Source organism: Lactuca virosa, chromosome 8 (assembly GCF_052849685.1).
Source record: "Lactuca virosa cultivar CGN04683 chromosome 8, Lactuca_virosa_CGN04683_v6, whole genome shotgun sequence".
In the NCBI taxonomy this organism is placed as follows: domain Eukaryota; kingdom Viridiplantae; phylum Streptophyta; class Magnoliopsida; order Asterales; family Asteraceae; genus Lactuca; species Lactuca virosa.
This window is the reverse complement of record NC_136433.1, coordinates 121,059,933-121,069,846: the sequence shown is the minus strand read 5'-3', so window position 1 is coordinate 121,069,846 and position 9,914 is coordinate 121,059,933. Positions and strand designations below refer to the sequence as shown.

At 32.1% G+C, this 9,914-nt stretch overlaps 1 protein-coding gene across 1 annotated transcript; it reads left to right on the top strand.

Moving 5' to 3' along the window:
- The first annotated feature begins 1,101 nt into the window (after nucleotides 1-1,101).
- Nucleotides 1,102-2,526, top strand: LOC145129415 (delta(12)-fatty-acid desaturase FAD2-like). The gene has a single exon (XM_079064114.1). It carries the CDS (start codon nucleotides 1,216-1,218, stop codon nucleotides 2,371-2,373), a length of 1,158 nt encoding a protein of 385 aa, XP_078920240.1. The 5' UTR covers nucleotides 1,102-1,215; the 3' UTR covers nucleotides 2,374-2,526.
- The last annotated feature ends 7,388 nt before the right edge of the window (nucleotides 2,527-9,914 follow it).

The window sequence follows — 9,914 nt, the reverse complement described above, 5'->3', positions numbered from 1 at the left end:
TATGAAACAAAATAATAGTAATATGGGGAGCTAATTTGATTGGACAAAAAGAAATTAAAGTGGAGAAGAAGGCGGATTAGGGGAAGAAGCAGATCTACATGTGAGGGTGAAGTGGTTCCACGATCGTGTTCGATGGTAATAAGGACAACGACCAGTAATGGTGGTGGTGGTGGTGTGCAGTGACATGGGTGGAGGTGTGAGCACCATTATATTTGCTTCATAATCCACATTCCTGGAACCCCGATTTTCATTTATCTAAACAAAATCTTAGAATTCCACAAAATCAAAGGAAAACCAGAATAAAAAGGAAGGACACGAACCTGGAAATCAAACAAACAACCCATGATAAAGTGATGGCGTTTGGGGAGAGTGGCGGTGGATGTAAACGTTGTTGAAGGTGGTGTAAGGGTTCAGATTTATGGTGGTAACGAAGGTGATTGAATGCATTTGAAACAGAGCAGGAGTGGTGGATGATGGTGGGTGTCGGATTTTGTGGTTATGGTTTTTTAAGGAACAAATTTGTGTTGGACGCTATGAGAAAGTATGGGAGACCAATGTTATGTTAATCCTGATGGGGCAGAAGGCGAGATTTTAGATATAGGTGCGGAGATTGGGTAGTGGAGTTCTTAAGGGCGCTCATATTGATCGATTCAATTGGTTTTTTTGACCAATTCAATTGGCGACATTAAAGGAATACAGTTTCAAGTTTGACCGACTTTCTGATGCGGTTTGAATTTGATTTTTGTTGACTAAATAAGATTTCGATGCATAAATTGTTTTGTATAAATTTCAGTAGAGTTTGTACCTCTTAAAATTCAGTATTTGAGGCTAAATGCTTATATATATATATATATATATATATATATATATATATATATATATATATATATATATATATATATATATATATATATATATATATATATATATCGGGTATAAGAAATAACACGAACTTTGGATCAAAATTATTCTAAGATTGTAATTGATAGAGGGTCAATTATTTTGTAACCATCTGTTAAGTGTCTTTTTAATCTCTATGATTGATATATATTTATATTTATATTTATATATGTCTGTATGTGTATCTATATATATACCGGAAAGAAAAGCCCCCATCCGCCATTGCACACCTTGACATCCAAAGCTTACATAATACCATTTTTCTTAGTTTCTAAAAGGTGAAATTGGTTCTTGTGAATCTATCTCTTAAGAAACATGGGTGCCGGTGGCCGTTCAACTCCTACTGATCTAGATGTTAAGAAATCCGATACCGATCGTATCAAACGAGCCCCAACCTCAAAACCGCCATTTACCTTAGCAGATATTAAGAAAGCCATACCACCTCACTGTTTCGAAAGATCCTTGATTCGATCCTTTTCATATCTCGTTGCTGACCTCACCGCAGTCTCGATCTTCTACTACCTCGCCACAACTTATATCCCACAGCTCCCTCACCATCTTCCTTACCTTGCCTGGCCGGTTTACTGGTACGTTCAAGGTTGTGTGTTCATGGGGATTTGGCTTATCGGTCATGAATGTGGTCATCATGCCTTCAGTGACCATGTATGGCTCGAGGATTGTATTGGGTTTGTTTTACACTCATGCCTTTTAACGCCTTACTTTTCCTGGAAAATAAGCCACCGCCGGCACCATGCCAACACCGGTTCTCTTGACCATGACGAAGTATATGTTCCAAAGACAAGATCAAAACTGGGTTCTTCCGCGTTTTACCTCGACAATCCAATCGGTCGAACATTAACCCTTATGGTCAAACTCAGTCTCGGATGGTATATCTACTTGTCAATCAATGCTGCGGGAAGACCTTATGACAAGTTCGCAAGCCACTATGATCCCAGAAGCCCTATTTTCTCAGATAACGAGCGAATCCTGATCCTCATGTCTGATATCGGACTTATCGGCTTTTCTACCTTGTTGTACAAATTGGCGACAATTCACGGGTTCGCTACCGTTTTTTATGCCTACGGAGGTGCGTTAATGGTCATGAACGCGTTTCTTGTGATCATCACATACCTTCATCACACTCACGCTTCTTTGCCCCACTACGACGACTCTGAATGGAACTGGATGAAAGGTGCTTTCGCAACAGTAGATAGGGATTACGGAGTTCTAAACAAGGTGTTCCATAACATTACCGACACTCATGTGCTTCACCATTTGTTCTCTTACATTCCTCATTATCATGCCATGGAAGCCACCAAAGCGATCAGGCCAATTGTGGGAGAGTTTTATCAAAAAGATAGCACTCCATTTTACTTGGCGTTATGGAGAGAATCCAAGAACTGTCTGTTTATCGAGCCCGATGAGAGCGATGAGAAGAACAAAGGTATCTACTGGTTCAGAAGTCAGTACTGATCAGGAAAGCAAACATGTGAAATGGGAATTAAGTTGTTATCCTATGTAATTTGAATGATGTACTATTTGTATCTTGTTTTTCCTACTTTTAAGTAATGATGTAATTCCTCCAAACATTACTATAATAAAGAAAATCATCAGCATGTTTAGCAATGGACGAACTTTTTGTTAGTTTTACGATTTAAAGAAAAACGTATTAATGGTTGTTCAGGTGTTGGAGGAATGCGTTAAAAAATTAAAATCAGATAATGAGATGATTGCTGGGTTAATGCGGACTCCGGCGTAATGGCCGGAGAAGAAGACTAGCAACAGCCACGTTGATGCTTCTGTTCTACAAAGTTTAAATGGGTCAAAGATATTTAAAAGAAAAAATTATTCATTGTGGGTTCTGGTCCAAATTGGTAGGCAAGGATTTATAAGAAAATAAAAAACTGCATAAATGGTCCTATGATATTATTATAGTTTTTGTTTGGGTCCCTACGGAATTTGTTTTTGTATAAACCGTTTTACCTTTTGGTCCGTCCTTTTGGTCTTACTCTCTGATGGTCTTCTTTGGTGAAAAAGAAATAAGGAATTTGTATACTCAATGCCTTAATTGCAATTCTTATAAAAAAAAGTGTGGTTTGGTGAAAAAGAAATAAGGAATTTGTATACTCAATGCCTTAATTGCAATTCATTAAAAAAAAAAAAAAAAAAAAAAGTGGTAATAAGCAGTGAATGGGAACTAGTGTGGTGATTAAGAAACATCTCGAAGAAACCACTTGTAATAAATCCGGAAATGCCTTCGTCGTCTCTAGCCATTGTGCCGCACTTACTTACTCATCTCATCCGGCATGTATAAGGGTTTCTTTTTAATCGCATGGAAAGGGGTTTATTGAATGTGAAATGAGGGGATAATGGAGCGTGAATGAATAAATATGGGTTGTTGTAATTGATGGGGGAAGAAAGGGAGGGGAGAAGGGAGGTAACCGAAGAAGATGGTTGCTGTTGCCGATAGAAAGGAAACCGAAATAAATTAGTCAAGGAGGGGATGTTAGTTATTGACTATAGATTACATAATGAGTGTGTTAGTGATTAGGGTTTAGGCAAGACTTTAAGATTACATCTTTTATGTATCTCTATTTATATGATGATTAACCTTAGTATTTATTAATAAAGCAAACTATTATTTGTCATGAAATCAGAGTTTTAGGTTTAAAGCCTACTGATCACAACTCGTAGTAGCCGCCCTCCACCTTCGGTGATCTTTCTCTAATAGTTGCCGGAGGTGCCTTCATTATGTTTCATATTTTGTTCGTTTGTTTTTTCCGTTTCCTAAATAATAAAACATCCGTCGACACCAAACTAGAGCTCTTACCTTGGCTTTTTCTACCGTCTGGTTTGCTTATATCTTCTCGTCGGATGGTTCCTGCCTCTAAGCTTTTTGTCTTCTCCTCAACTTGCATTTTCTTCAGATCTATTTTCCGAGTTAGTCGGAATAGGCTTCGTCCGCCGCAGCTCGAGCCCTTTTTCTTTTTCGCTGCTTTTCTATGGATTCCTTTGCCGCCGACTCGATGATCGACGTCGCTGCCACTCCTCTATTCTTATACAAAGATTCTGCCGCTGGCCGCCGCTTCTTCTCTCTCCTTCTCCTACAAGCATTTTTTTAGCCGTCAACGTTAGAGCTCTACCATCGTCGCTGCCGTTGTCTTCATTTATGTTATGTGTTATGTTTTTGTTTTTCCAGTTTAATCGTCCCCTACCGATCAAACTGCGGGGGATGTTAGTGATTAGGGTTTAGGTCCAAGTCTTTAAGATTTAGATTAATTTTCTTATATATCCCTATTTATATGAGGTTTAATATCACTGTTTATCAATAAAGAAATCTATTATCTTTCAGAGTGGTTTTCAGATTGTCGGAGAGAGATCGGAGGAAGGGAAGAGACAAACCAACTTATAAGTCTTCTTTTACCCGAAAAAATGCATTTTAGTGTTCACTGTGACAGTTGGCTTTGGGACTTTGTCACTTCTTAGGATTTGTTGGTTAAAGTCACTTAAAAGTGGATTGATGAACATGTGTTATCGGTTACAACTGCCCTAACCAGATGAAATCGTTTTGTTCCTAGAAAAGTTAACATTTTTTTTATAAAGAGCTTTATTGTAATTGACTTCCTATAAGACTGAATTTAGAGCATTAGGAATTGACGTTTTGTCAGTCTTATGTCATTTATTCAGATCATGTGGAGACATTTGTTTGTGAAATGTCAGATCATGTGGAGAAGTTGGGCCATTTGTTTGTGAAATGTCAGATCATGTGGAGAAGTTGGACCATTTGTTTGTGAAATTTGAGGTGACTGTAAGAAATTGGAACGTGGCTTTCCTTGAGCTTGATCTTCAGACTTTTGGTGCCTTTTTATATATGATTCCCTAGGTGATTTCTATTCGTCTTTTGACCTTAAAGATGTTGGTCCTGGAAGTGATTGTCTTCACGACTTGTTGGATTCTTTGGTGATATTGGAATCCCATCTTTTTTTTGTGATAAAAAAAACATAATTTTTTTTGTAGAGTCAGTTAAAGAGATGTCGTTTTTATAGGGGAAAATGACTTATCAAGGTAATTAACTTTTTGGTATGTTCACATCTGAGTAACCATCTTTTTTTTTGTACATATCTAGGTAACAAACTTGTTGGAAGTGTTCACATATGACCATTATGACCTGCTGTAGCAGGTTACATCCTAGATGTGAACATTTTCAACAAGTTCATTACCTAGATGTGTAAAAAAAAGTAGTTACGAACAAAACGAAAAGAGTAAATTACACGAATGGTCCCTGTGGTTTGGGGGAATTTGTGTTTTTGGTTCCTAACTTATTTTTTTAACTCGGATGGTCCCTACTGTTTATTTTTGTTGTACGTTTGGTCCATGTGCTACCTAAAAAGACTATTGTGCCCTTATTAATTTATTTTTTTAATTAATTTTGTTATTTATTTATTTATTGTTTATATATTTAAAAAAATTAATAGACCCCACATATCTATTAATACTAGATATGTTAGCTTTAGAAGTAAATTTTTATATATTTTTTGTTACTAGTATTAAAAACGTTTGTATGCTTAAAAAAATGTATTTATTTTTTATATATTTAAAAAAACATTGAACGCTACTTCTAAAGCTAACATTTTTTTAAGCTAACATATCTGTGGGGTCTATTAATTTTTTTAAATATATAAAAAATAAATACATAAATAAGAAAATTAATTAAAAAATAAATTAATAAGGGCACAATAGTCTTTTTAGGTAGCACAGGGACCAAACGTGCAACAAAAATAAACAGTAGGGACCATCCGAGTTAAAAAAATAATTTAGGGACCAAAAACACAAATTCCCCCAAACCACAGGGACCATTCGTGTAATTTACTCTTACTTTTCGTTTTGTTCATTACTTTTTTTTACACATCTAGGTAACGAACTTGTTGAAAGTGTTCACATCTACGATGTAACCTGCTACAGCAGGTCATAATGGTCATATGTGGACACTTCCAACAAATTTGTTACCTAGATTTGTACAAAAAAAAAAGATAGTTACCCAGATGTGAACATACCGAAAAGTTAATTACCTTCATAAGTCATTTTCCCTTTTTATAGTTCCATAGTTGAAACAAAAATCTTGTTATTAATTGGGTTCATTGGTTGAAAAATCCAATGGATGCTATTTCTTTGTAATATTTGGTTCTCGATCTAACTAACGTGTTAAAATTGATAAAACAAAGGATATAAAATATAACAAAAGATTGACAGAACATCAACGCATAAAACAAAGGATATAAAATAATAAAAATAAAGGCATAAAACAAAGGGTATAAAATAATCACTTAACGTGTTAAAATTGGTAAATTAAAAGAACAATACTATAACTAAAGCCTTAAATAAAGACATTTTTTGAAGAATATATATATATATATATATATATATATATATATATATATATATATATATATATATATATATATATATAGGTAAGTTCAATTGAGAAAATAAAAAAGGTTGAGAATGGGGGAATCATTCTCAGCCACTCATTTAATCTAAGCATAAAAGACACGGTGGCAAACCTGTAAATATGATAATAACCTTCAATCTCAAATACGTAACATCGATTTCTTTGTTGAATACTTCAAATTTGAATTTCCCAGATTCGCAAACGAACTTAGTTGGAATTAGAATTTCTTTGTTGTTCATGAAATTGGAATTGGAGTTCTGGACTCGCAGTCACAGTCGACATTGAAGGACTCGGAATCGGTACTCACAGGTTCCTAATCGGATTTTCGGAAATCAAAATCAAAATATGAAATCGATCAGACATAGGATGTCGCATCTGAAGTCGGAAGCTTTTGAAATTGGAACATATATTCTAATCGGAACAGTTCGCGTCTTGATTATTAGTATTACAAAGAAATCTGGAATCGGGATTTCAAGGTTTCAAAATTGAAATCGGATTTTTTTTGGAATGAAATGAAAATCGGAATTGCACGCTTCAAAGTCGAAATCGAAAGTATATGATGATTTGGAATTGATAACTTGAATTGGAAGTATCATGTTTTTAACATTTTTAAAAAAGTTAACTTGTATGCACTCTAACTGTTTGATGAAATGCATAAACTAAATTACCACGTTATATTCACATATGAATATGTTTTCCGACCTGAATCAGTATATGATTATTAAAAAAAAAAAACAAATATGCAAGTCTGTATGTTATTCATATGTGAATAACGTATAAAAATTATATATATTTGTGAAAACACATTGTAATATTCATATGTGAATATACTGTGTAATATTCATAAGTGAATATATCATATTATATTCATAAGTGAATATACTATGTAAAATTCACATGTGATATACCATGTAATACTATGTAATATTCACATATGAAAATATCATATAATATTCATAAGTGAATATACGATCTAATATTCACAAGTGAATATACTATGTAATATTCACAATTGAATGCATCGTCTAATATTTAAATATAAATATACTATGTTTATTATATGCTATATTCATATATGAATGATATTTAAATTATAAAAAAATTAATCATACTTGTTATTCATAAGTGATAATGTATTTTTTTCGGAAAAAAAAACATTATTTTGAGGTCCTAAGCAAGTTTGTAATTCATATGTGAATAACATATAAGAATTATATCCGCATGTGAACATATGTAATATTCACAAATGAATATATATGTAATAATCAAATGTGAATATATATGTATTATTCACAAATGAATAAAACTGTCAATAAAACCGAGGACTACAAAATATATAAAATTAAAGATAAAAAAAGTATTTGATAAGAATATATATTTATTCACATACAACTAATCTTTTTAGGTTAATAAAATAATTATATAAGCATATATATTTTTATTAATGTTATATTCATTTGTGAATAAATGATAACTTTTTTTTCGGAAAATTATAAAATAGAAAAACGTCATTTTGAGGCCCTAAACAGTCCCGAATGGCCGAAAAACAACGTACGTCACGGCGAAGCTGTGAATTTTGTAACTCGCACCATTTACATCAAATATGCGAATTTCGTCCAATTCCGAGACTAAACTTCATTGCGGCAAATTGTTTTGATGATGTCACTAAATTTTCATTCCTACTAGTGATGACATCATCATGACATGCTATTTATTCATATATGAATAAAGTTTAGAAATCATTACGTCATATTTACTGATGATGTTACTAACTTCAATCACACTAGTAAAAACATCATTGTAATCTGTTATTTTTATTTATGTGAATAAACTATACATGTTGATTTATTTATTTTGTGAATACAACCTTTATATATAAAAATAAATAATACACTATAATAATTGGTTTGTGAATAGTTTTTTTGTATATTGTAACAATATTATTTTACATGTAAAATCAACATTATACTAAGACAAACAACATTGTATTGGTTAATGAATATCATTTGCATTTGAATTTAACACGATCAAAATGAAGAATATATTAAATTGTATAACATTTACACGTGAATATAAAAACATATTGTCTTCGTCAATGATATCTTCTCAATTACGTCAACCAATCGTCAACCACCGGGATATGAACCAACCATTGATTGAACTGTTATTCTTTTATTGAGTTATAACGATGCCTGAAAAACATGTGAAGACACATAAAAAATGTTAAAAATATACTTTTAGTTCATAATAATAGCGATTTATCACATTCTAATTATCATATGGTATATTCACACATGAATGTATAATCATATGTGAATATTATATGATATATGTTGTTTATATTGTATATTTACATGTGATATTACATGGTATATTCACAAATGAATATTACATAGTATATTCACATATGCATATTATATGGTAGATTCACATGTGAATAGTATATGGTATATTTACTTGTGAATATTACACATTCTAGTCACATCTAAATATTGCATGGTATATTCATTCATGAATATTACATAGTATATTCATATATGAATAATATATAGTATATACACTTGTGAATATGATACAATATATTCATATTTAAATCTTAAATGATGGATTCACTTGTGAATATTACATAGTATTTTCACTTGTAAGTATTAGATGATATATTCACTTATGAATATTAGATGGTATATTCATATGTGAATATTACACAGTTTATTTCACATATGAATATTACACAGGATATTAACATATGAATATTACAAGGTATATTCACAAATATATATAATTTTTATATGTTATTCACATATGAATAACATATAAAATTGTATATTTGTTTTGTGTTTTAATAATCATATACTGATTAAGGTGCTAAAACATATTCATATGTGAATATAACGTGGTAATTTAGTTTATGCATTTCATCAAACAGTTGGAGTGCATATAAGTAAGTTTTTTTAAAAATGCTAAAAACATGATACATTGACTATTGAAAACTTACAAAATAGTAGATTGATAGAGAATTATATAAAATTTTTCAAAAAAAAATGATTTGACGTTTTTCTAACCTTAATTTAGAAGTTTTGTTTGATGATCGATGTTGAATGATTGATAAGAGTGAAATTGTTGTTGATTATCGATGATGTTGATCTAATGACACTGGGAGTATAATTAATCGTAGATGTTGAAGATATGCTCGAATTCAAGCATAATTGAAGGTTAGATTGAAAGAACCAAAAACGATTTTTTTTCTACTGTTGAATGATGTTGATGAACGTGTTTTTGACAAAGATGGATGATTGATTAACACTGGATGATGTTGATCGAGGATTTAATTGAAGAAATCTGGATGATCGTTGAAGGTTGGAGAAGAAATTTGGATGATGAGCGATCGAGTAGTAATGAATTTGAATTGTTATCAAACTATCTACAATTATGTATTTGTGATTGAAGGATATCATATCATATTTACAATTTTGCCGCCGTGTATTTTATGTTAAGATGCTAATTAAATGATTGGCTGAGAATGATTCCCCCATTCTCAACCTTTTTTTTTTCTCAATTGAACCCT